The sequence below is a fragment of the Salmo trutta genome, chromosome 8 (assembly GCF_901001165.1).
Source record: "Salmo trutta chromosome 8, fSalTru1.1, whole genome shotgun sequence".
Lineage (NCBI taxonomy): Eukaryota > Metazoa > Chordata > Actinopteri > Salmoniformes > Salmonidae > Salmo > Salmo trutta.
Genome location: NC_042964.1, coordinates 44,200,485 through 44,228,141, shown reverse-complemented (window position 1 = coordinate 44,228,141; position 27,657 = coordinate 44,200,485). Strand labels below are relative to the sequence as shown.

Genomic DNA, 27,657 nt, shown 5'->3' with positions numbered 1-27,657 from the left:
TGCACCATGTGTATTCTATTCTAACTCATAACAGTAAGTTGAGACCCGACTTAGTTACTAAACTCTATTTTTTTTGGTGGGGGGCTCCCTAACGGATGCAAGGCCCTAAGCGGTCGCTTATTGGTAGGGCCGGCCCTATAGTAGAACAGAAAAAAAAATGCAACCATGTTTATACATTCATAAGGCTAAGAAAATGTCAAATTACTTGCATCAAAAGTGAGTGAAATGCATCAAAGGTATTGGAAAGTTCGGTAAAACATCAGGGAAGATAAATCAGGAAATAATTGTGTGTAGAATAAAATACCTGCATTGTTTTCAATTGTTTTTTTCACTATCCCTTCTAACGTGTCCGGCACCACTTGTGAGCGTTGTAGAGCGAAACAGAAAACAGGTACGCGTTCCTGAGAGTCTTGGCTTTCAGGCACGGGTTATAATAATAGCTTATAAACCCAACTATTCAAAAGCAAGAGCCAAATTCGCAGGATAAAAACTGAAAACGCTCAATTTGTCACTACCGCTAAATTGTGCACATCAGAGATTTCTCATGCGCAGAAAGGCAAGATAAGAGAAATGATGTATTATTAAACAGAATTATGACAAGTTTACAAGGCCCCTGATGATGTGAGGCCCCAGGCAACTGCCTGAGTTGCCTAATGGTAAGTCTGCCACTGGGGACATGCAGGTGCAGTATATTTTTTATTCTAAAGCAAAGTTTCTTATACACAGCAGCTAACAATGACACACACTTGATTACACAAATTTAATGAATCTCTAAAGAGCTCATGTCCATAGATGTATTTGTTGGTAAACAATGACATTCGGAATCTGATGCAAAGCTTCAGGTGCTGTTCTATAGATGTACATTCAAGCAACACATTTTTTTTACTTGTAGGTTCGAATGAAAATACACAAAAAGTAACTAGATTTTCCCATAATTTACATTTTTAGGTCATGTATCCTAATTCTTTGGATTACAGTAGAAAGAGATTGAACAAAAGCCCTGGTTGGTCACTGAATTACACACTATACAAAATCCAGATTCAAATGGGTAACGTTACATCTTAAATATATTTCTCTTCAGTGTTAAATCTCAACTCAAGAGTTTGAATTAGTAAGGATCAAAACATGGTGCATAAGATGGTCAGGAAGTTAGGTAGGTGATACTAGGTAGCCAGAAATACCTCTAGCAATATCCAGTTAAAGACTTTTAGCCAATCCCCTCAAAATAACAAAACCACACTATGCATAAACTCCCAAAATATAACCCACATATACCCAGTGTGAAAATATACTCTAAAAACCCTAAATATTCTCTGCAAGGTACACAGTTCACAGAGGTAATATACAATGAATCTGCTCAGCAAAGGGTTAGAGGTTACCCTTCACTAAACACATAGTACAACTGTTGTTGAAATGAGTCAGGACCTAGGATGGGCAGCCAATCGGTCCTTGATCAGAGGGCCACGTCCCATTTCTTTTGCACAAGTTCCTTTCCTTGTCTCTTTTCCTTCATAGCCACAGAAGGGTAAAATAATTGGATGGGTGTCCTGTGTTCCTCTCACAGAGTAATGCGCACACAGAAAATAGAATAGGTTATTTGCCTGCATTTAGACAGGCAGCCCAATTCTGTTTTGTTTTTACACAGATCTTTTCACATGATCGATCAAAAGACCTATTAGTGAGAAGGAAAAAAAAGATCTGAATTGTGCTGCCTGTCTAAAACGCAGTCTTTGAGAGTACTGCGACAGAACATTAAGATACTACTCCCTCCATTCATCTGAACTGAAAGCCAATAGTAATATGGAGATCACGCTACACTGTACAGGACCATATCCTACCGGTGTGTCTATACACACACACAAAGAAATCACTGAGTATTTGGTTCTTCAGTCAAGTGACATAAGTGAGTGACAGACATAAGTACACTTCCGACTAAGAGCACTTTCAAACCAATGCAAACAATGCTTCAAAAGCACAGCAGACACTTTTTTTTCAGAGAGCAGTGTACAGGTGGATAGAAGGGAATGAAATGGCAGATTTACACTGTCCAACAGATGGGTACATTTTGTAGCACGTATTCCTGACTTGAGGTCTGTCAACCAATGTAAAACAATGTTTCTCCCACCTCAAATGTTCTCCATACCTCCAAACATCAAATGTTCTCCATACCTCCAAACACACATTCAGTGAATCGGCACACGCATAACGTGTCGCAGGCATTTTGGTTTGAAGGCACCCTAAAATTTAAGACATGTATCCTACATGGCAACATCTCCCTGCATTTGGCAGGTAATTAAAACAATGCCCATCAGATTAACTAAATTATTTACATACCGCATGTAGAAAAATACATGTTATCACGCTACCAGATGATGTCTTCATTGCAAATAGTTACATAAAAACCAAGGTGCCCAAGATGACATATGATTCAATAACAATTGCACAGGGGAAAAGGAACCCAAAACCTAAGTCACCCTCAATTAGAACCATAATGGATGATAACAAAAATGTATTTTGAATAGCATTGCTATAAACATCTGTAAATATCAAAACCAAAGGCCTGGACAGATTAAATAATAAGCTGCAGAAATAAGTGTTCTTCATACATCTACCTCATAGAGGATGTTGTTTTGACATAACTCCAATGTAGATAATACATCCTTTATTCAAATAGCAGCTATATACACACACACATATAGCTACAGCCTATGTTCTGGCCTACACAATGTCGCTAATTCAGTCTCTCCGCCCATCTCTCTCCCTCTCCTGCACGGCTGAACTTGTCCATCGCTCGTAAGGATGTTTACCGACTTCAATACTCAGGGGACCCAACAGGTTGTGTGTGTGTGTGTGTGTGTGTGTCATAACACAGGTACACACACTGGACTCACGCACTGTAGTGGTCCTGAAACAAAGAAGATACACAACACGTAAGAACCTACTGCTTACACCATACCAGTTGTCTGAGTGTTGAAGCTGCATAATTAGGTAACCTTTAAATAAAGTTGCCCTTATACACAATGTACTTTGGTAACTAGTATGTTGTATCTAGCATGCCTTTGACCAAATAGTCACTGATATCGTTGTTACTGTGCACTTACATAGTAATTAAATCAAGAAACTGGATTTCCAATTGGAATAATGATATAAAAAAAGGGCAAGTTATTGTGTTGAAAATGCCTTACGGCGTACAGTCACCATGACACATTCACTTCAGTATGTGGCCCATGTGGGAGTCAATCTGCTGCTAGCACCAACCAACAGGGCCATCTGAACCACAAACCTGAAGGGACGTGACTACTCCGCTGGCCATGACGGACAGCCTCCCGGCCGCAGAGCGGACCCCCAGCTTCAGCTGGGACATGTCTGGAGCACTGGGCAGCATGTTGGTCAGACGATATGAGCTGGCTGCATGGGGACCGGAGAGAGACAGTAACATCAGTGGTGGTGGAAGTTGCTTTATAATGATCCTTCTTCTGATGTTTAAATTGTGGAGATGTACACATGGTGCCTGGATTAATAAAGCCTCTCAGACTAGGAGTGCTGATCTAGGATCAGATCCCCCATCTAATTCAATATGATCTGAAAGGCAAAACTGATCCTACTCAGACGCTTTGTGAATATGGGCCCTGGTGTTCACTTGATTTAGTGATATGAAATGGTTAAATTGTATACTTCAAAGTGTGATATACAGTGCACTCGAAGTATTCAGACACCTTGACTTTTTCCACATTTTGTAACATTACAGCCTTATTCTAAAATGTATATATATATTTTTTTTAAAGCTTCATTTTGTTTTCTGTAAACAGAGATGGTGTGCTTTACCAAAAAGCTCTAATTTGGTCTCATCTGTCCACAGGACATTCTCCCAGAAGGATTTTGGCATGTTCAGGTCTTTCTATCAGCAGTGGGGTCCTCCTGGGTCTCCTACCATATAACCCCCTTTCATTGAGTTAGAGAAGGATGGTGCGAGTTGAAACTGTCGTACCTTGTGTCTGAAGGTCAGCTTGAATCTGTGTGGCAGTTGACAGAGGTTCTTCTCCACCATTTGAACAATCCTTCGCTGCAATCTTCCATAAAGTTCTCTTGCGGCTACGTCCAGTGAGGTTGGCTACAGTGGCATGGGCCTTAAACTTCTTGATAACATTACATACGGTGGAAACAGGAAGATCAAGGTCTCTGGAGATGGACTTGTAGCCTTGAGATTGTCCATGCTTGGCTATCATCTTGTGTCTGACCTCAGATAACTCACTGGTTCTTTTTGTCCACACTCATTGCGGTACACACAGGGACACAAAACAGGAGAACAAGTTCTTTTCTCTATTCATGGTTTCTATACTGCAAGCATCAACTCACCACAGGTGAGTTCAATTCCAAAGTAAATGAGAATCACCTGCTTGAAATCTAATTATTTCTAACTACTTCTAGAAGGTGCCAATAATATTGTCAGGGCCATTTTAGGATTTCTTTGTGGAATTAGCTAAGATTGTGTTTTGTTCAACAGCACACCCGAAGACATACACACACACACTACCGTTCAAAAGTTTGGGGTCACTTAGAAATTCCCTTGTTTTTGAAAGAAAAGCACATTTTTTGTCCATTAAAATATCAAATTGATCAGAAATACAGTGTAGAGATTGTTAATGTTGTAAATGACTATTGTAGCTGGAAATGGCTGATTTTCTTATGAAATATCTACATAGCCGCAGAGGCCCATTATCAGCCACCATCATGCCTGTGTTCCAATGGCACGCTGTGTTAGCTAATCCAAGTTTAGCATTTTAAAAAGGCTAATTGATCATTAGAAAACCCTTTTACAATTATGGCAGCATAGCTGAAAACGGTTGTCCTGATTAAAGAAGCAATAAAACTGGCCTTCTTTAGACTAGTTGAGTATCTGGAGCATCAGCATTTGTGGGTTCGATTACAGGCTCAAAATGGTCAGAAACGAAGGACTTTCTTCTGAAACTCGTCAGTCTATTCTGGTTCTGAGAAATTAAGGCTATTCCATGCGAGAAATTGCCAAGAAACTGAAGATCTCATACAACGCTGTGTACTACTCCCTTCACAGAACAGCACAAACTGTCTCTAACTAGAATAGAAAGAGTGGGAGGTCCAAGTACACAACTGAGCAAGAGGACAAGTACATTAGTGTCTAGTTTGAGAAACAGATGCCTCACAAGTCATCAACTGGCAGCTTCATTAAATAGTACCCGCAAAACACCAATCTCAATGTCAACAGTGAAGAGGCGACTCCGGGATGCTGGCCTTCTAGGCAGAGTTGCAAAGAAAAAGCCATCTCAGACTGGCCAATAAAAATATAAGATTAAGATGGGCAAAAGAACACAGACACTGGAGGAGAGAGGAACTCTGCCTAGAAGGCCAACATCCCAGAGTCGCCTCTTCACTGTTGATGTTGAGACTGGTGTTTTGCGGGTACCACCTAATGAAGCTGCCAGTTGAGGACTTGGTTTTTGCTCTGACATGCACTGTCAACTGTGGGACCTTACATACACGCATGTAAGGTCCTACAGTTGACAGTGCATGTCAGAGCAAAAACCAAGTCATGAGGTCGAAGGAATTGTCCATAAAGCTCCAAGACAGGATTGTGTTGAGGCACAGATCTGGGAAAGGGTACCCAAACATTTCTGCAGCATTGAAGGTCCCTAAAAACACAGTGGCCTCCATCATTCTTAAAAATTTAAGAATTGTAGAAACACCAAGACTCTTCCGATGTTCACTCTAACAGAGATACAGAGTTCCTCTGTGGAGATGGGAGAACCTTCCAGAAGGACAGCCATCTCTGTAGCACTACACCAATCAGGTCTTTATGGTAGAGTGGCCAGACAGAAGCCACTCCTCATTAAAAAAGGTACATGACAGCCCGCTTGGAGTTTGACAAGTCACCTAAAAGACTCTCAGACCATGAGAAACAAGATTCTATGGTCTGATGAAAACAAGACTGAACTCTTTGGCCTGAATGCCAATTGTCACGTCTGGAGGAAACCTTGCACCATCCCTACGGTGAAGCATGGTGGTGGCAGCATCATGCTATGGGGATGTTTTCAGCGGCAGGGACTGGGAGACTAGTCAGGATGAGGCAAAGATGAACGGCGCAAAGTAGAGAGATCCTTGATGAAAACCTGCTCCAGAGTGCTCAGGACCTCAGACTGGGGGTGAAGGTTCACCTTCCAACAGGACAACGACCCTAAGCACAAAGCCAAGACAACACAGGAGTGGCTTTGGGACAAGTCTCTGAACGTCCTTGACTGGCCCATCCAGAGCCCAGACTTGAACCCAATCTAACATCTCTGGAGAGACTTGAAAATAGCTGTGCAGCGACGCTCCTCGTCCAACCTGACAGAGCTTGAGAGGATCTGCAGAGAAGAATGGGAGAAACTCCCCAAATACAGGTGTGCCAAGCTTGTAGTGTCATACCCAAGAAGACTTGAGGCTGTAATTGCTGCCAAAGGTGCTTCAACAAAGTACTGAATAACGGGTCTGAATACTTATGTAAATGTGATATTTCCATTTTTAGATAATACAATTGACAAATTTCTAAAAACCTGTTTTTGCCTTGTCATTATGGGGTATTGTGCGTAGATTGACGAGGGGGAAAAAAACGATTGAATCCATTTTAGAATAAAGCTGTAACGTAAAATGTTTTTGGGTAAAAGACAAGAGGTCTGAATACTTTCCCGAATGCACTGTATGGATGGTTAAGTACACACTTGGCTTCCCTACCTGCCTGTTTCTTTGGGTCATCAAACAGGTCAGCTGAGCTGATGGAGTTGCTTCCAGAGAACCTCTCCAGGCGAGTCTTCGCCTCATACTGCATGGAAACAACCACATTAATACTTTATACTTCAGATGACATACTTGATACTGAACAATGAACATACAGTAATACCCCTACAGTCAGGGTGTGTGTAGTAACAGGGATTTTTAGGTAGATAAAAAGGAGGACAGCAGTTGTAGATAATAATCAATCAAAAAGCAATGTTGCAACAGGGAGACAGACATGTTCTCTGCTTCTGTTCTGGCTAACAGCCTTCTGACAAAGACATATGAATTCCACAGCACCAAATGAACAGAAAACACCAGCCTGAGAGGCTTGTAGGATGTCACAGCATAGTGGAAAAATTTAACCAGAACAGTCAACACTGGCAGACATTTGATACTGGCAGTCAATTAGATCAAAAAGGTAGGAACAACATATAGACTCAAATAAAAGGAAATCAAATCAATTTTTTGTATATTCACTACCGGTCAAAAGTTTTAGAAAACCTAGTCATTCAATGGTTTCAATTGTAGAATAATAGTGAAGACACCAAAACTATGAAATCACACATATGGAATCATGTAGTAACCAAAAAAAAGTGTTAGACAAATCAAAAGATTATTTAGATTTTAGATTCTTCAAAGTAGCCACCCTTTGCCTTGATGACAGCTTTACACATGATTGGCATTCTCTCAACCAGCTTCACCTGGAATGGTTTTCCAACAGTCCTGAAGGAGTTCCCACATATGAGCACTTGTTGGCTGCTTTTCCTTCACTTTGCGGTCCAACTCATCCCAAACCATCTCAATTGGGTTGAGGTCGGGTGATTGTGGAGGCCAGGTCATCTGATGCAGCACTCCATCACTCTCCTTCTTGGTCAAATAGCCCTTACACAGCCTGGAGGTGTGATGGGTCATTGTCCTGTTGAAAACCAAATGATAGTCCCACTAAGCCCAAACCAGATGAGATGGCTTATCGCTGCAGAATGCTGTGGTAGCCATGCTGGTTAAGTGTACCTTGAATTCTAAATAAAATCACAGATCGTGTCACCAGCAAAGCACCCCCACAATATCACACCTCCTCCTCCATGCTTCACGGTGGGAACCACACACGCGCGGAGATCATCCGTTGACCTACTTTGCGTCTCACAAAGACACGGCGGTTGGAACCAAAAATCTCAAATTTGGGACTCATCAGACCAAAAGGACAGATATCCACTGGTCTAATGTCCATTGCTTGTGTTTCTTGGCCCAAGCAAGTCTCCTCTTATTGGTGTCCTTTAGTAGTGGTTTCTTTGCAGCAATTCCGACCATGAAGGCCTGATTCACGCAGTCTCCTCTGAACAGTTGACTTTGAGATGTGTGTTACTTGAACACTGTGAACCATTTATTTGGCCTACAATCGGAGGCTGTTAACTCTTATAAACCTGTCCTCTGCAGCAGAGGTAACTGGGTATTCCTTTCCTATGGCGGTCCTCATGAGAGCCAGTTTCATCATAACGCTTGATTGTTTTTGCGACTGCACTTGAAGAAACGTTCAAAGTTCTTTAAATTTTCCACATTGACTGACCTTCATGTCTTAAAGTAATGGACTGTCGTTTCTCTTTGCTTATTTGAGCTGTTCTTGTCATAATATGGACTTGGTCTTTTACCAAATAGGGCCATCTTCTGTATACCACCCCTACCTTGTCACAACACAACTGATTGGCTCAAACGCATTAAGGAAAGAAATTCCACAAATTACATTTTAACAAGGCACACCTGTTAATCTAAACGCATTCCAGGTAACTACCTCATGAAGCTGGTTGAGAGAATGCCAAGCATGTGCAAAGCTGTCATCAAGGCAAAGGGTGCCTACCTTGAAGAAATTCAAATACAAATTCGATTTTTTTTAACACTTTTTGATTACTACATGATTACATCTGTGTTATTTCATAGTGTTGATCTCTTCACTATTATTCTACAATGTAGAAAATTGTAGAAATAAAGAAAAACCCTGGAATGAGTAGATGTGTCCAAACTTTTGATTGGTACTGTATGTGTGTGTCCCGTGACAGTGTGCCTACCTCAGAGTCATCCTGCTTGCCAAAGTACATGTCAGAGGAGATGGCCTTGACGTCCCCAAACTTCTTGCGGGCGTCACCTGAGTCCGAGACAGGGACTGGGTCTGCTTTCCGCCGGGCTGCGGTCCTGTGTGTGAGAGAGAGAGGGGGAGGGTGCATTCAGTGACAACTGCAGTGAGAAACTTAAAATAGAATAAAAAAATATTTAAAAAAGGGGCTCAGGGGACTTATACGGCCAAAATAAAATGTTACTTTTTCACATGCATCTCTGTATTTTCATCCCTGGAAATCAAACAGTCATATAGTAGTACCTGTCATCCTGTGAGGAACTCTTGGTGTTCAGGTAGAAGTCTGGCTCTGGCTTCCTGCTCTCTTTCCTCCAGCCAGACTCCCCCGTTTCGCTCCAATTGGAGAAGAACTTGTCAGAGGATTCTGTCGGGTCATCAAACTTTGTCATCGACATCCTGATGGGTTTCATATGGAAAAGAGAATTCAATTTAATGGATTTCGTTCCCAGATCTTTTTGTGATGTCTTTCCAACTCCCATTACAAGACAACACAAAGAGATCTGAGACCAGTCCTGCCATGTCAGTGATTACTTCCAAGAAGGAATGACAGAAGGAATGATCCATTGCTAAAGTATTGGAACGTTGCTGGAGTGTGGTGACCTGGATGTAAAGGAGCCTTCGTCAGTCTCCTCTTCCTCCTTCTCTGTGTACCTCCGGCTCTTAGTGGGCTGCTTGGACCCCACTGGGCTCTCCTGCTGGATAGTGTGCATGTCTGACAGCACAGAGTGAGACACTCCACTAGAGGGAGATAGAGAGGGGGGAGAGACAATGGAGTCAAATAATCAAAGTATTTGTTACCACAATATCTCCAATGGTTACATGTTTCAGTCCCAACGATAATATAATTATTTTAGATCAGGGTTTCCCAAACTAGGGGTCATGACCAATGTGGGGGGGGGGGGGGCGCCTGATTTGAAAAATCGTGTCGCAAGAGAACATTTTAACTTGGTTCGTAGAACCAGGGTTACGTCAGTACCGTTTAAGCTACAAAATATTATGACCCCATCACTGAAAGATAACTCTCAGGAACACATACCGTTTCCCTTTACTAGCCGTTAGAACCGAGTGGACAAGACCAGACACTAAATCAGACTGGGAGAAAAATAACAATCAATTGTTATTTTCTACAAAGAAGACCATACAACATTATTGCATGACGAGCTTCTGAACTTCCCAATACCTTTCTGATGCATTTCAGTCACTTCAAACCATAGTCGTCAGATTGACACCATTTCAAAATACTGTCTGACAGATTTCTAATACTGCCATAACCCAAATTAAAAAGGTAAACATTGTCCGTCGATTACATGCATTTTTTACATGGTGGGGTCGCCAAAACGTTTTAATATCAAAATGGGATCGCACGGGCAAAAAGTTAGCAAATCCCTGTTTTAGAAGATGAGTGACTTATCCCCTGCAATGTAAAGCACCCCTTTAAACTATTCTACATAGGACATCTGTAAAAAGTGTGTTAAGAAATAAACTAATCCTTTTATCACCACCACCACCACCATCAATTCAATCCCCCCACCTTCTGCTGCCAAAGCCCATGCCCAGTCTCTCAGCCTGCTCCTTCTTCTTCTCCCCCATCCCCTTCATCTTCTCTGTATTACTCCTCTGCTGCGCCTCCAGATCCTTATAGGCCAGTCGCATGGAGGCACCACTAGAGGGAGGAAGAGAGAGAAAAATGGATAAGCAGAGTGAAGATTAGAGAATAATAGACAAGGTGGATGAGAGAGCGAAAGGCCAATAAAGCCCATTTAAATTGGAGAGAGACTCACATGGATTCCTCTGCTGGTTGGGGGCTGTTCTTGGTGGTGGTGGGTGCTGTATCTCTATCATTGAGTTTGTCTACCGCCTGTGCTTTTTTCTCCAGGTCACAGAAACTCTGTTTGCTCACCTTCTTACCCCCAAGACCACCTTTCTTAGCGCCCAACTGAGACAAAACACAGACATGAACACGTGTCTACTAATCCACAAGATCCATGAGCGATGTACACAGTCCATTCACACTAAATCCCCCACCCACACACAACCATCACCAAATTCACTCTGATTCATAAGCACAACACACACAGGTACAGGGAAGGAACATTACCTCCTTAAATCCACTACCATAGAGTACATACTGTTTTCTTGGCCCCAGCTGGTTTCTTCTTGAGAAGAGAGGACTCTAAGGGAGAAGGAACAGTGGGAATTAGAATACAGTTGATAGAAACTGCTAAGAGCTACTGTTCCAGGCTCAGATATTTCATGTACTCCTAATGCTTAAGGTTCTAGTTGAGTATCTTTAGTCTCTAGGGCATAATCTCTTGGTCCTCTTACCCAAGGCTTCTTTAGGAGACATACTTAGCACGTCAACACTGGGACCCTCTGTATTACCTGAAGACAGAAAGAGTTGAGGGCATAGACGACATGGACAAACAGATGCAAGCATATGTGTGTTTCTGAAGTGTAAATATTGAAGTAGAGGTGTACCGTTTTTGTCTCTCTCGGTTTCTTTTGTAGAGTGTTCCTCTACTGGGGTGGGGCTTAGATTCATCTGGGCGGAGCTTGTTATATTAAGCTGGGCGGAGCTACGATCATCAGGGGATGCCTGACAAAATACGCAAGGTAAGGACAAGACCATGTAAACAACATGCACACATCCATAATCTTCTACAATTTCAAACAAATATGTACTAACAGTCACACACACACCTGCGCGTGCATACTGAAGAAATCCTCCTCCTTATTGACGGGAGATGTTGGAGAGAGTGGGGCCTGGCTGTCCAGCCACAACTGCAGGGAAACAAAACAGAGGATTCATTGGCATCTATAGGGCCTAAGTACACAATCATTTAAATCAGCCATGTTGAGGCGACATGATTGTTGTTAAAGACAGTATAACAAGTAACCAATATTGACTAAATCCATTTTTGCCCAGTGGAATGTCTGGATGGATGTGTGTGGCACCTCAGTGCCGAAGCGCCTTGTGGCCTGCGTGGCCGAGGTCTTGATCTTCTCGCGGTAGAGCACAGCGGCTCGGCTGTTGTACTTGGTGTTGGCAGCATTGGACGTGCAGCCTTGCTGGGCAAAGAAGGCATTCTGAGAAACACGGGGGAAAACAATGGTTTGAATTACACATTGACTCTGTAATACAAAAGGTATTGTTAATAGTTATCAGAATATTGCATACATCATACAGGTATTATACAGGGTCCTATTGTGACATCATGACAACATTCAGTACCCTATACATTCTAGAAATAATGCCCACTCATGCAGTCAGAAACATAACTACTAGTACCACCCTCTCAGCGCTTAACAACACAGCAGGTTGGGACGTGGCTGCCTACCAGTCAGTGCCCACCGTGGATGGCTTTACTCACCGCGCTGGCATTGCCGCCCACCTGCATGCATCGCAGCTGGTACCAGGACCAGTTAGAGTCCAGCTCAGTAGACCTGAAACAAACAATACACAGTTCTGATTCTGAACACTCCATTGGGCCATAATGTGTCAAACTGTGTGAAGCCAATGGTCCTATCCAGAAACAATCCCTTGCCCCTACCCACTAGTGTATATCTGAAAGAACAGGATGGGCAACAAATTCGTTTTTTCATTCATTGTTCCTTACCTGATGAATGACAGGTGGACTCCTAATGACCTGTGTGTTCCTGAGCAGTCTATACAGAGAAACACTCCATAGGTGATACTGGCCCAACTAGGATTCTTAGCCGAACAGTCAAAGCACGCCTGTAATAGAAAAGAAGTTCAGCATCTTTGGAAAACATGCGACTTGAATACAGACAAGGAGTTCGCTGTCCCTTTATGCAGTGATAAGTCTATGGGGACATTGATAAGCAAGTTAATATGAGCGCATGCCAAAAAGATAAAACACTAACAAATAATGAAGCAACCCAGTAGCGTGGAGGTCTGAAGTACAAAATATTGACACTGTATATTCTTTTTTTATATTCCTATTATTTTATTGCCTCTACTTGTCCACACATTGAGAACGCCGACATTTACCAAAAGTATTTCTAAACTAGCTAGTTACAAATGTTGCAATATAGTGGAAATAATGTTTCCAAAACAGCTTTTGTATCCTTGCGGTTGCAACATTGTCGCGTTCAATGTAGCCAGGCCTAAACAGCAGACGGAAACAGCTGGAATCGACAGTTTATGAGCAAGAGGTATTGTTTATGTCTGTGTGACGTCTCATCTTTGTGGTGTCCATGAGTCAACATTTACCAGACATCTATAATTTACAATAAACACACGGTAACGAAGTGGACTGTCCAACCAGTTTCTTAAAAGTACCATCTTTGATCCAACTGTCATCATGCCACATGACAGCTGGCTCGAACGTGACTGTCCAGGATGTCTTTTCGTTCCATTTAAACTGCGCAGGCTAATTCTTTCTTCAACACTGCAAAAACATTTTGTCAGGATGTGCAATGAGCATACGTGGTTCAAAGCTTTTCCATGTGCGTTTGTTACGACGCATCTACCAATGCCCAGCAAAACAGTGCGACGTGTCATTTTTTCCCCCTCTGGAGCTAGCTAACATTAGCTACTTCCTCGTTAGAGGCCAAAGCTTAGCAACTCTCACCTTATTCGTAGAAAGGGATCGCAGTCGTTTGAAAATGGCAGCAATATCTTGCTTGCTGGGCTCTGACATCTTTCCACCTGTTGTTAATTTCACCTGATAGGTAAAGCGCAGCGTTGAGCAAATTTGTTTCCCTGTAAATCAAAAGTATTTCCTTGCTCGTCATGGGTAACCGCACACGTCAGAACGATAACATTTTTTGCCTGTGCTCTGATTGGTCAGCAGTAACACGTGGGCATTATTGTAACATGGAGGTCTAGGTAATAAAGTTCAATTTCTTTCTATTATCCTTGATACTGTATGTTTAATTGAAGATAAAAAACAAATGACAACAGTGAAACTTCTCTTTTCGTTCAATTCATTTATAATGTATGCTGTGGGACAACATTGTCAAACTGAGTTGTGCAAGTAAAGCTGCTGCGGTGTTGATGTCATGACCTGCAACCAATGCTATACATCTCATGACCTGAAACGCACAGCATAACCTCTCACACTGACAGAAAACTAATATCAAACCAAATCGATCTTCCTCTCGATATGCGGTTGTAGGCATACAATGTAGGGGATATTTCCAGGAGCATCATGCGTAAACACAGTGTTTGCTAAATAATGCACTCACAACAATGTAAGAGCCATAACGTCAACTCCCAATAGGAGAAACCTATACTCGAGATGGGAATTGGGATTGGTCCTAAATAACAGATATAGTTTGCCAATACTGGTAATGCACATGTGGTGGCATTAAGGGTGTGTTTGTCAATCATTAACTTTTAAAAGAAAATTAGAAATATAATCTCACAGTTATTTGTCAATTACTAATCATAACTAGGCTCTGGCCCCCCTGGAGATATTACATTATATTTACAAACGCAACAAGACAGCAAATTCGCGAGACACTCGCCATAAAACATTCAATTATTGTACAAAAGGATTTGTTTCTGAATCACAGCATTTCATCTGACAGACAACAAAAGCACTTAAGGCATCTCATAAATTAACAGTCTGATTTCCGAATAGAAATTTAAATCACAACTCCCTAATCTATAACTGCTTAATTTGTTCATAGGTTCCACGCTATTTACATGCAAACATACTTTTATTAAATCGGACCCTCTAGTTTGTGAAAAACAGTAAAAGCGGTGGTTTTTATTGCTGAACTGCAACATTGTTTCGCTGGCACAAAAAAGTAGATTCTCCCAAAGCTTTGAATTGGACATCCAGTGCAAGCTACAGCTACAGCTCCTAGCTTCAAGTGAGACACCTTATTGCCCAACATTCAGTGTGGAAAGAAAAAACAACATCCAGGCGATGTAAAAATCAACCAACAGAATGTGAAGTCAATTGTGTGAATAGCGGCTGTCACAAATGGCACCCTATGCCCTATATAGTGTACTTTGTTTGGCCAGAGCCCTATGCGCCCTGGTGAATGTCCCCGATACTAAAATGACCAGCAAACGTGTACAATCAATAGGTGAGCCGAGACAATGAAACAATTAAAGAATATACAATCAATTAAAGTTGAGGGGTAAAGGTTACAGGAAAACGTCTGAGTACGTCACTTATTAAAATGTGGGTTGGCACAACATGGTATCAGAGCATTTACAGAATAATATGAACTGCTCTGAGACCAGGCTGGCTGGTGACGGTGGAAGAACTGGATATAATTCATCATATCAGTTTCTCTCATTCATGAACTATTCGCTGAGCAAAACATAATCAGATTTAAAATACAAAAAAAGGCATAACAAGACTTGACAAATCTGAACTATAGGCATCAGATAAGAAAGACAATTGTTCTGAACCGGCACTGCCATGAATTCCAAGCCCTTTTCTCAAAAGATCTGAAAAGTCAAATAAGAAAACGGGGATGTAGGTTCTGATATTTCAGACAAATGGCTTTCATGTGGAAAAAAATAAAACCTTGATTACCGTCAAAACGATGGGGTGAAGGACGCTCAAAACAGCGCAAGAAATATCATGCAATTATGAATTCCCCGTATTTCGACATAAGACTTCCAAATCGGATCCTGGACTCCAAATTGGTGTTGCAATAGAATCAGATCTATATAACTAAAAATATGTATCACCAATTGCCTTTGACAAAAATGAATTAAAAGATTCAACTGAGATTACTTTTAGGTCTCCAATCAGTTTCAAATCAAATCTAAAATGTGCTAGACCTCGTGAATGGGACACATGCATATCCTCTCTCATGTCTGTTCACATCTTTTAAATCGGTTTATTCTTTCAACGTCTTCATAACTTCAAGCTACAATTGGAAGGTTTCATGTTTCAAATAGCTTTTTATATATGTTTTCTGTAACAGTAATGGCTTTAAGTAACATTTGCTTTTGTAGCTGGCTTTAGACTCTGTACTGGGTGTCCCATCATAAAGGCTGACAATGAGAGCAGGCCGTAGTTGTAGGAAGATTTGTGCTTAACGACATGGGATCCAGGAAGATACAACAGAGAGCTACATCATCATCCTCTTCGATGGGCAAATCCCTTCCTTCTGCCACCCCTTTCACTCACTCACTCACTCACTCACTCACTCACTCTGCGGCCAGCCTCTACCACGTAGGGGGAGGGGCGAATGCGAGGCCTGCCCTGCCCACCCTCCTGCCCGATCTCCTCCACTTTCTTTCTCCTCTTCACCCCAGCCTCTCTCTCATTTTCCTCCTCGTCCCTCGCTCTGTCATTACTGGATGTCTTCTACGTAATTGGCGGGGTAGAGGCCCACCACGCCGTCTTTCAGGCGCCCTCTGCACCAGCCCTGGTCGTCCTCGTTTCCTATCTTGGTGAACTCCTCGCCTTCAGGACAAAAAGGAAAACAGGGAGGAATGGACAGATGATTATGTGGAAAGATGGTGGTAGATGAGCATGTCTTTCTGTTGAGCAGCTTCAAGAAGGATTTGTGACTCAACTCAGCCTCACTCACTTTTCTCTGTGTTTTAATTGTCATATATAACTGATCTGACAGGACATGGCAAGTAAAAGAAGACTGGTGGAGACATCCAGTCCTTTCACTTAGCAGTGGTCATACAGGACAGCAGACTAGAGAATAGGGGGACTGGGCAGGGGTCTCTTCACTCGCATGGTCTTTCGTGTATTCACACACACACACACACACACACACACACACACACACACACACACACACACACACACACACACACACACACCTGCTTTGAAGCTGAGTTCATCCTGCTCCTGTCCTTCGTAGTCGTAGAGGGCACGCACAGCCACAGTCACCCCCGAGGACGCCGGCTCCACCTCAAACGGGTTCCCATCGCCGTTGGCGTCCTCAACGGAAAACGGGTTCACCCCGGTCTCCTCATCCGACCACTCTTGCGACTTCTCCACACTGCTGGCGCTGAACAGACACAGAGGCAACAATCAACATAAGGGAAATTTGAAAATGTTACTTGTCAATCATGCCCTGCTCACACACCGATTGGACAATCCAGCATGCCAGGCGAGAGAAGCGGGAACAAAAAGAGTTAATAGGGCCCGGGGGAGGGGGGCATAAAAACAACGACACCAATGTAGAGTACAGAACAACATGTAGAAGGCCCAGCAAATGCATCTCCGAATCCGCCCGGATACATAGACTGAAAGACTATAGGTTTTTCCCCTTCCTCTCTCAAATCAGCCAATGGGGGGGAAAAACATGCCTTTTTAAGAAACAAATGCTGTGAGGTTTTGTTAGCGAATGGATTTGTGAGTTTGCTTTGACACCACTTGGAGTGGACACAGACAGAGTGCTGAGGTAAGGCAAGGCAACACAATGACACAGTGACACGACTACAGTACAAAAGCATGATTGAAGTTCACCCCATCCACCACTAGAGGGAGGTAGATGTACAGTACCCAGATGAACAAACACCCTTCTTCCCCAGTCAGAAACCCCATAAACACACACACCATACTCACGCACACACGCTCTCTGAAGCCAGGTTACAGTCAGACTCTTGCAGTTGGTACACTCAAACACCTATGGCATCTCATTGTTCCTGCTTTACGCCAGAGAGACTGACACACCGTTGACTTTATGAGTGCTAGTTTCTCTGTCCTGCCTTGAGTCAATATCAGACCTAATGTAAAACAGGATCCAATATAGGTTTCCTCACCAAGTTGTAGACAGGCTTTTGTTTAAAAGTCAAAATTCTATAGAAATTGTATTTTTAAGTTCCAACTTGCAACAGATCTGACTGTAAAAGTAAACACCGACAGGAAAAATACACACATACACGCAGAAAGAATGCTCTGCAGGACTTGGCACTGTTAGGAGTGATGACTAATGTAGGTTTGGTGTGATCGCTCACTGAGAGCCCATGCACCATAACACAGCCTGCCGCTAGCCAGGGAAAGGGAAGGAGAAAGGGGAGAGGAGGGGAGCGGTAGAAAGAGAGAGAGAAAAAGGAGGGGTGACAACAGAGAGGGAGAGAGGGAAAAGGGAGGAGAGGAAGGGGACAAGGATAGATGAGGAGAGGAATAAAAGAGAAGTAATGGAAAAGAGAGGAAGAATAACAGGAAAGAGTGAAGGGAAAATACAGATGAGGACAGAAAGGGTGTGCCTCAATAGTGTCTTATTGAAGTGTTTCTCAGGGGTGCACATTTTGTTTTAGCCCAGCACTAGCTCACCTGGTTCCACTACTCAACTAATCAGCAAGCCCTGCGTGCTAGTGCTGGGCTGGAACAAACATGTGCAGCCCTGAGAAACACTTGTGTGACACTAAAATACTAAATTCACCCAAAGACTGAGGGAGAGAAAAAAAAGAAGAGGGAGAGAGGGAAGAAAAGGAGGGAGAGGGTCTCTCTTTCACCAACGTTTTCACTTCCTCCACTTTTTTGACATTGAGCGGACTGCTGTTGTTGTTGTTGTTGACGACGACGGGCTGTTCCTTCACGGTCCCCTGGAGATCCTCGTCGTCGTCGTCCTCGAAGGGGTTTGAACCCACCGTCTCTGTGCTAGTGGGCACAGTCAGGCTGACGACACGGAGACACGGAGAGAGGCATTTGTGACACATACACCCCAAACACATACTCGTACACATACACACCTTGAATCCAGGCAGCTTCGTGACATACCAAAAGCTGAATCGAAAAGCTTTGGATATGAGGGTTTAAGACATAATGGGCACACAACTTGTACACAAGTGACACTTCCAACTATAACCAATCAAATAGACCATATGAGCATTGTGAGAAAAAACACATGACAAGTCTGAGGAAACTGACGAGGCAAAGCTGGGTACGTATGGTTTTTAGACATCCATCGTGACATAGTCACAAAATAAGCATGTTTAGTTAACAAATAAGACATTTTCCATTCACACAACATGTATACACCTTCACCAATTCCTCTCATACAATCTCACTAATGCTTTTACTAGCATTGTATCAGTGTTTTTCCCAGCTGATAGGCTCTGGGGTTGAGAAAACGGTCACACTCTTCACTTCACCAGGAATTCATTCTGAACTCCAATTTGACCCATACAATAGCCCATTTCCCTAGACATTTCAGGTAGATCTGAGAGGGTCAGATTGGTTTAAGCAATATGGCAATAGCTCCACTTTGCCCTCTGATTGGCTAGGTCAAAGCATTACCATATTAGTGACATATCTTTAAAAAAAAAATGAAATTATCTAGAGAATTACCTTGGGCTAGAGGCTGGGGGTAGATTTGGAATTCCACACTATTCTGTTGTGAGAACGAATTATGACGAAATCACACTAGACATTGATCTACGGTCAGTTTTGTATTTCCCCCCTAATGGTTAAGGTTAGGATTTGGGGAAGGTAAGCCGATCCCAGACCTGTGCTTAGAGACAACTTCAACCAGGAACCCATTGTAGTGTTGTCTGTACATCATATGTTTACAATGCCATGGCTCGTAGTAGCCATCTTTCCAATCACAACGTCACTGCACTGTGGACACCTTTATTGACAGTCACGGCGATACACTCTCTGAGATAACCACATCTCTCTCAGAGGAGTTGAAACACCAAACCAACACTGAACAGTGGCAACAATGAAACTTTGGTTGACAGAAGTCAGAAAAAAAAGACAGAAGATGTTCACACATTCTTAATGATGTTATATTAGGTCTCAGACCAATATCAGCCTGCTTTTTGGTGATAGGCACAAGTGTTCTTTGTAGATATATACCATCGTGGCCAAAAGTTGACAATGACACAAATATTAATTTCCACAAAGTTTGCTGCTTCAGTGTCTTTAGATATTTTTTGTCAGATGTTACTATGGAATACCGAAGTATAATTACAAGCATTTCATAAGTGTCAAAGGCTTTTATTGACAATTACATGAAGTTGATGCAAAGAGTCAATATTTGCAGTGTTGACCGTTCTTTTTCAAGACTTCTGCAATCCGCCCTGGCATGCTGTCATTTAACTTCTGGGCCACATCCTGACTGATGGCAGCCCATTCTTGCATAATCAATGCTTGGAGTTTGTGGGTTTTTTGTTTGTCCACCCGCCTCTTGAGGATTGACCACAAGTTCTCAATTGGATTAAGGCCTGGGGAGTTTCCTGGCCATGGACCCAAAATATCAATGTTTTGTTCCCCAAACCACTTAGTTATCACTTTTGCCTTATGGCAAGGTGCTCCATCATGCTGGAAAAGGCATTGTTCGTCATCAAACTGTTCCTAGATGGTTGGGAGAAGTTGCTCTCGGAGGATGTTTTGGTACCATTCTTTATTCATGGCTGTGTTCTTAGGCAAAATTGTGAGTTAGCCCACTCCCTTGGCTGAGAAGCAACCCCACACATGAATGGTCTCAGGATGCTTTACTGTTGGCATGACACAGGACTGATGGTAGCGCTCACCTTGTCTTCTCCGGACAAGCTTTTTTCCGGATGACCCAAACAATCGGAAAGGGGATTCAGAGAAAATGACTTTACCCCAGTACTCTGCAGTCCAATCCCTGAACCTTTTGCAGAATATCAGTCTGTCCCTGATGTTTTTGCTGGAGAGAAGTGGCTTCTTTGCTGCCCTTCTTGACACCAGGCCATCCTCAAAGTCTTCGCCTCACTGTGCGTGCAGATGCACTCACACCTGCCTGCTGCCATTCCTGAGCAAGCTCTGTACTGATGGTGCCCCGATCCCGCAGCTGAATCAACTTTAGGAGACGGTCCTGGCGCTTGCTGGACTTTCTTGGGCACCCTGAAGCCTTCTTCACAACAATTGAACCGCTCTCCTTGAAGTTCTTGATGATCCGATAAATGGTTGATTTAGGTGCAATCTTACTGGCAGCAATATCCTTGCCTGTGAAGCCCTTTTTGTGCAAAGCAATGATGACGGCACGTGTTTCCTTGCAGGTAACAGAGGAAGAACAATGATTCCAAGCACCACCCTCCTTTTGAAGCTTCCAGTCTGTTATTCAAACTCAATCAGCATGACAGAGTGATCTCCAGCCTTGTCCTCGTCAACACTCACACTTGTGTTAATGAGAGAATCACTGACATGACGTCAGCTGGTCCTTTTGTGGCAGGGATGAAATGCAGTGGAAATGTTTTTTGGGGATTCAGTTCATTTGCATGGCAAAGAGGGACTTTTTGCCATTCATCTGATCACTCTTCATAACATTCTGGATTATATGCAAATTGCCATTATACAAACTGAGGCAGCAGACTTTGTGAAAATTAGAGCGAGAGAGAGATTAATACTCGATAGTTAGTTGCTCATAAACAACTTTTAAAGTGAGCAAATTATAAAATGCCCATATAGTAGTAAACTATCAATTTAAGGGGGATCGCTTGATAGATGTACTATCCCTTTAAGGGGGATAGCCAGATATATGTACTATCCCTTTAAGGGGGATAGCTAGCTAGATCTACTATCCCTTATACCTCGGTCCAGACAAGAATTTCACTCTTAACCCCTTTTCCTTATATGGCCATTGTTTGTTCAGTCTATTGTTTGTGTTTTCGTGAGCTGTGAAAATGAATTTCCACTGTAAGTACAACTAATCTTGATCGACACACACTCACCTTCACCCCTGTAGACACAGATATAGCCTACTGTACAGGAGAAGTGACAGAGTACGTGTCTCTTATGCTGGTAGGGCGAGGCAGACCCATGTTTGGCAATATGCACATCTGATGGATACCAAAGGGTCAAATGCTTTGCGAGCCTCACATTCCTCTCATTAACTCCCCTCACTCCCCCAGTACCCGCCCACTAACACAGTCCCCTAGTACCCACCCTACACACACAGTCCCCCAGTCCCCACCCTACACACACAGTCCCCCAGTCCCCACCCTACACACACAGTCCCCACCCTACACACACAGTCCCCACCCTACACACACAGTCCCCCAGTACCCACCCTACACACACAGTCCCCACCCTACACACACAGTCCCCACCCTACACACACAGTCCCCACCCTACACACACAGTCCCCACCCTACACACACAGTCCCCACCCTACACACCCTACACACACAGTCCCCACCCTACACACAGTACCCACCCTACACACAGTACCCACCCTACACACAGTACCCACCCAACACACACAGTCCCCCAGTACCCACGCTACACACACAGTACCCACCCTACACACACCATGTGTCATGTTTAGAGTAAATTCACCAGTGTGCAACCTTTAAAGTCAGTGGGGCACTTCTGTTTTCTCAGGGCTTGTTACAGGAATGTTTACTGTGACCATGGCAACAACTCAGTGGTGGAAGACGTCATTCCAAAGGCTTTTCTCTGGAATGCTTTACCAGCGTTCCCGATCAGCGGCAGAGAGTCTTGTTGTGGAGGAACAGTAACTATGATGTTTAGATGTGGTGTGTGGAACGTGTGCAGAGAGTCTTGTTGTGGGGGAACAGTAACTATGATGTTTAGATGTGGTGTGTGGAACGTGTGCAGAGAGTCTTGTTGTGGAGGAACAGTAACTATGATGTTTAGATGTGGTGTGTGGAACGTGTGCAGAGAGTCTTGTTGTGGAGGAACAGTAACTATGATGTTTAGATGTGGTGTATGGAACGTGTGCAGAGAGTCTTGTTGTGGGGGAACAGTAACTATGATGTTTAGATGTGGTGTATGGAACGTGTGCAGAGAGTCTTGTTGTGGGGGAACAGTAACTATGATGTTTAGATGTGGTGTGTGGAACGTGTGCAGAGAGTCTTGTTGTGGGGGAACAGTAACTATGATGTTTAGATGTGGTGTGTGGAACGTGTGCAGAGAGTCTTGTTGTGGAGGAACAGTAACTATGATGTTTAGATGTGGTGTGTGGAACGTGTGCAGAGAGTCTTGTTGTGGGGGAACAGTAACTATGATGTTTAGATGTGGTGTGTGGAACGTGTGCAGAGAGTCTTGTTGTGGAGGAACAGTAACTATGATGTTTAGATGTGGTGTATGGAACGTGTGCAGAGAGTCTTGTTGTGGAGGAACAGTAACTATGATGTTTAGATGTGGTGTGTGGAACGTGTGCAGAGAGTCTTGTTGTGGAGGAACAGTAACTATGATGTTTAGATGTGGTGTGTGGAACGTGTGCAGAGAGTCTTGTTGTGGAGGAACAGTTACTATGATGTTTAGATGTGGTGTATGGAACGTGTGCAGAGAGTCTTGTTGTGGAGGAACAGTTACTATGATGTTTAGATGTGGTGTATGGAACGTGTGCAGCAGTGGTAAGAGAGTATTGGAAGCTACATTCTTTCACTGACACGTTTATCTACTGCACCTTGAGAAATGTCTTTCCACTTCCTGACAGTGTGTGTGTGTGTGTGTGTGTGTGTGTGGTTACCTGCTGCTGCTCTTGGCTGCCTGCTGCTCTTCCATTTGGCTGATGCCCGTCAGGGTGACTCCATCGGAGGGCTTCTTCTTAGTCTCTCGCCGACTCAGTGTACGGTTCAAATCTATGGACCAGTCCTGACACACACACACACACACACACACACACACACACACACACACACACACACACACACACACACACACACACACACAATTAGAGTCACGCACCCTTGGACACAGATGAACATGATTCACATGCTCAGCTCAACAGATTCAGCATCAATGTTCAAACATTAGTAACTAAAACTGCTTGTCTTAGCAACAATACTACACTAAGGACAAGCATTGAAATAATGCACACACTTACACCCAAGTGCACACTCATTGGAAGATCCGATGCTCTAACTAGCACAATCACTAGGTAACGTTAGGCAAACGTTTCTCAGGCTGTGACTAAACACTGAAGATCAGGGCTGTGGAGTACTGAAACAGTGTGTGTATATGTGTGTGTGTGTATAGTTAAGGTAAACACATCCATCACCATAAAGACAGACATGGGGCGGCAGGGTAGCCTAGTGGTTAGAGTGTTGGGCTAGTAACCGAAAGGTTGCACGCTCGAATCTCTGAGCTGACAAGGTAAAAATCTGTCGTTCTGCCCCTGAACAAGGCAGTTAACCCACTGTTCCCCGGTAGGCCGTCATTGTAAATAAGAATTTGTTCTCAACTGACTTGCCTAGTTAAATAAAGGTAAAAAAAAATAGCACTGAGCCATCACAAACCTCCACCAGAAGCTAAGGAGTGGGCTTCAATCAAAACATCATCCCAACCAACGCCAACAAAACCTCATCCCAACGTTAGGAGAATGTTGTCCCAATGCAGGCACACAGACACACACTTTAACATACTCCAATACTGCGACTCTATCCACAGAAGGATAGGGGCTGTGTTCAGGAGGGCCCTAGACTTCCTACAGCTCTATGGAGGTTACATAGGGGCTGTGTTCAGGAGGGCCCTAGACTTCCTACAGCTCTATGGAGGTTACATAGGGGCTGTGTTCAGGAGGGCTCTAGACTTCCTACAGCTCTATGGAGGTTACATAGGGGCTGTGTTCAGGAGGGCCCTAGACTTCCTACAGCTCTATGGAGGTTACATAGGGGCTGTGTTCAGGAGGGCCCTAGACTTCCTACAGCTCTATGGAGTTTACATAGGGGCTGTGTTCAGGAGGGCTCTAGACTTCCTACAGCTCTACGGAGGTTACATAGGGGCTGTGTTCAGGAGGGCCCTAGACTTCCTACAGCTCTATGGAGGTTACATAGGGGCTGTGTTCAGGAGGGCCCTAGACTTCCTACAGCTCTATGGAGGTTACATAGGGGCTGTGTTCAGGAGGGCCCTAGACTTCCTACAGCTCTATGGAGGTTACATAGGGGCTGTGTTCAGGAGGGCCCTAGACTTACTACAGCTCTATGGAGGTTACATAGGGGCTGTGTTCAGGAGGGCCCAAGACTTCCTACAGCTCTATGGAGGTTACATAGGGGCTGTGTTCAGGAGGGCCCTAGACTTCCTACAGCTCTATGGAGGTTACATAGGGGCTGTGTTCAGGAGGGCCCTAGACTTCCTACAGCTCTATGGAGGTTACATAGGGGCTGTGTTCAGGAGGGCCCTAGACTTCCTACAGCTCTAGAGGTTACATAGGGGCTGTGTTCAGGAGGGCCCTAGACTTACTACAGCTCTATGGAGGTTACATAGGGGCTGTGCTCAGGAAGGCCCTAGACTTACTACAGCTCTATGGAGGTTACATAGGGGCTGTGTTCAGGAGGGCCCTAGACTTCCTACAGCTCTATGGAGGTTACATAGGGGCTGTGCTCAGGAGGGCCCTAGACTTCCTACAGCTCTATGGAGGTTACATAGGGGCTGTGCTCAGGAGGGCCCTAGACTTCCTACAGCTCTATGGAGGTTACATAGGGGCTGTGTTCAGGAGGGCCCTAGACTTACTACAGCTCTATGGAGGTTACATAGGGGCTGTGTTCAGGAAGGCCCTAGACTTACTACAGCTCTAGAGGTTACATAGGGGCTGTGTTCAGGAGGGCCCTAGACTTACTACAGCTCTAGAGGTTACATAGGGGCTGTGTTCAGGAGGGCCCTAGACTTACTACAGCTCTATGGAGGTTACATAGGGGCTGTGTTCAGGAGGGCTCTAGACTTCCTACAGCTCTATGGAGGTTACATAGGGGCTGTGTTCAGGAGGGCTCTAGACTTCCTACAGCTCTATGGAGGTTACATAGGGGCTGTGTTCAGGAGGGCTCTAGACTTCCTACAGCTCTATGGAGGTTACATAGGGGCTGTGTTCAGGAGGGCTCTAGACTTACTACAGCTCTAGAGGTTACATAGGGGCTGTGTTCAGGAAGGCCCTAGACTTACTACAGCTCTATGGAGGTTACATAGGGGCTGTGTTCAGGAGGGCTCTAGACTTACTACAGCTCTAGAGGTTACATTTCACTTATAGTTCTGTTTTCCCAAGTCACGCCCTGTTCCCACAGATATAACAAGTGGGTTGTTCTCGAAGTTCATCACACGACCTGGCAGGCAACATGTGACCCCCTGCAGGGTTCACAGGGGCTGACGCGAGGTCAGAGGTCACCACGGGGTGAAAGGTTAAAGAGAGGAACTCTGAAAAAGCGAAAGATGAGAGGAGTATTCTGGAATACAGACAACCAGGAAGACAAACATCCATAGGATGAGACGGAAGAGGAAGGGAGGGGTAGTCACGCACATCCCCACACGGGTCATACACGACAGACGTGGTGACGAGGCCATTCATCAGACAGACGCGTGTGTGTGTGCACTTCCTTGTGTGTTTTCAGGTGCTCCTCGTAAAGCATTAGGAGGGCCAGAATGGGCACACAAACCGAACACACACACATAGAAAAAAGGCAAACAGAGGAAGGAGAGTGGTAAACAACCCTCCCCCCAGAAACCACGGTGATAGAATAATCCTTCCCAGGCAGAACTCACTACAATGGACCTTCTGGACCTAGAGGAGCGGGACCAGTCCACATTCTGTCAAACGGAGGGGGGGCAGGGAGGGGTGTGGACAAGACAGGAACATTACTTCTAAGTAAAGAACAGCCATTTAAAGAACAATGCTTTAACATCCAAAAGGAACACATCTAAGCACAGTATCAGTTAGTCTGTGATCATGAAGAGGTGTCTTGTGATAATCCTTGCTCTTCATTTAGTGTTATGTTGATGTGGAGTTTGTGTTACGGTCCTTTTAAACGCTCTTCGTCTAGCACTACGAACATCGATTTCTGAAGAGAGTCTACCTCACTCAAATGCTTGTTTTTAAATCACTGAATGAACCTACGTAAAGTAACTCTGGATAAGAGCGGGTGCAAAATCAGTGTTTCTCAATCCATACCAGGCGGTACATATTTCCATATCTTGCTTTTCGATCTTCTGTTTTGTAACATGGTTTGACACCAACAGAATAATACTCCATGCCCTTATGTTGTGACAGCGCGATCAGTTCCTCTTGGATAGAGATTGGTTACGACCTGCGCATTGAAGATAAGTCAGTAATCAGTAGATTGCACACTCTGTCACAGTGGGCTTTTGTGTGGTACGACACGTCACAGTATGTCCTTACTATATCTTTAAAGTACAACTCGACGAATGGCTTGACGAACTCAATGCACTTTAAAATGCCTAAAACCAAATTGAAACAGTGTAGAAAATATAATGGATCAATATTCATCGTTTCTTGACGGGCCAGTTCGCTAATAACCACTAGACATTCAGGGAGCATAAAAAATAAATTAAATAAAAACGGATACATGTGGCTGTGGCGGTCATGAAATTTCATCAGCCGGTGATTGTCAAGCAAATAACTAAAATCGGTCTCACGGTAATTGACTGTTAATTAACATAAACACGTTTAGCATCTCCTGGCTTCCACACACAGCCTACAAGCCACTGATGCAGACCTTCAGAACATCTACATTTTAAAAAGTCTAATAAACCCATGTAATATAGCCTACACCTTCACAATTAAACCCTTATTTATTTTAGACAGGTCTAAATAAACATGATATGAAGAAAATGTTTAACAGAATAGCATACTGAGTTGTCCGTATGTTAGGTCCTGATCTGGATATGCCAAATGGCTGTTGGCTACACTAGTTCATTTAGCAGACAAGATTTGCTTAGAATTTCATGGCATTATTTAATAGTATGAAGAATACAATAAAACAAAGCTGAATAAAATAGAAAATATATTTTCTCCAAACGATGAGGGAGTGTGCACATGCGGCTATTCTGTGTTGAGCTGTTAACAAAGAAACAGGTATTCCTATATGCTTAATTTAGAGTTATTATTAATGTAACTTT

The 27,657-nt window shown here is 43.6% G+C and overlaps 2 protein-coding genes across 7 annotated transcripts in view; both read right to left on the bottom strand.

Moving 5' to 3' along the window:
* Nucleotides 1-683: 683 nt before the first annotated feature.
* On the bottom strand, nucleotides 684-13,689 carry LOC115199065 (ADP-ribosylation factor GTPase-activating protein 3). 2 transcript variants are annotated; one of them, XM_029761588.1, is made up of 16 exons: nucleotides 13,507-13,689; nucleotides 12,529-12,647; nucleotides 12,283-12,355; nucleotides 11,867-11,998; nucleotides 11,612-11,692; nucleotides 11,390-11,507; nucleotides 11,237-11,293; nucleotides 11,041-11,084; nucleotides 10,693-10,847; nucleotides 10,443-10,574; nucleotides 9,512-9,649; nucleotides 9,155-9,307; nucleotides 8,847-8,970; nucleotides 6,745-6,832; nucleotides 3,284-3,408; nucleotides 684-2,905 (listed from the first exon to the last, which is right to left on the bottom strand). In XM_029761588.1, exons 1-16 carry the CDS (start codon nucleotides 13,573-13,575, stop codon nucleotides 2,888-2,890), a joined length of 1,626 nt encoding a protein of 541 aa, XP_029617448.1. In that variant the 5' UTR covers nucleotides 13,576-13,689; the 3' UTR covers nucleotides 684-2,887. The 2 variants fall into 2 exon arrangements, with proteins under 2 accessions (XP_029617448.1, XP_029617447.1); XM_029761587.1 differs by lacking the exon at nucleotides 13,507-13,689 and adding an exon at nucleotides 13,215-13,438.
* A 160-nt stretch (nucleotides 13,690-13,849) lies between these two features.
* LOC115199066 (protein kinase C and casein kinase substrate in neurons protein 2) overlaps nucleotides 13,850-27,657 on the bottom strand; it is a 42,121-nt gene continuing 28,313 nt past the window's right edge. For 2 of the 5 annotated variants that reach the window (XM_029761590.1, XM_029761589.1), the window contains exons 8-12: nucleotides 26,284-26,328; nucleotides 23,282-23,406; nucleotides 18,334-18,492; nucleotides 16,686-16,876; nucleotides 13,850-16,314 (exon numbers count right to left, since the gene is read on the bottom strand). In XM_029761590.1, the coding sequence (XP_029617450.1) occupies nucleotides 16,202-16,314; nucleotides 16,686-16,876; nucleotides 18,334-18,492; nucleotides 23,282-23,406; nucleotides 26,284-26,328 (633 nt within the window). In that variant the 3' untranslated portion in view covers nucleotides 13,850-16,201. The remainder of the gene's footprint in view (nucleotides 16,315-16,685; nucleotides 16,877-18,333; nucleotides 18,493-23,281; nucleotides 23,407-26,283; nucleotides 26,329-27,657) is intronic. The other 3 variants (XM_029761592.1, XM_029761591.1, XM_029761593.1) reach the window with 3 other exon arrangements.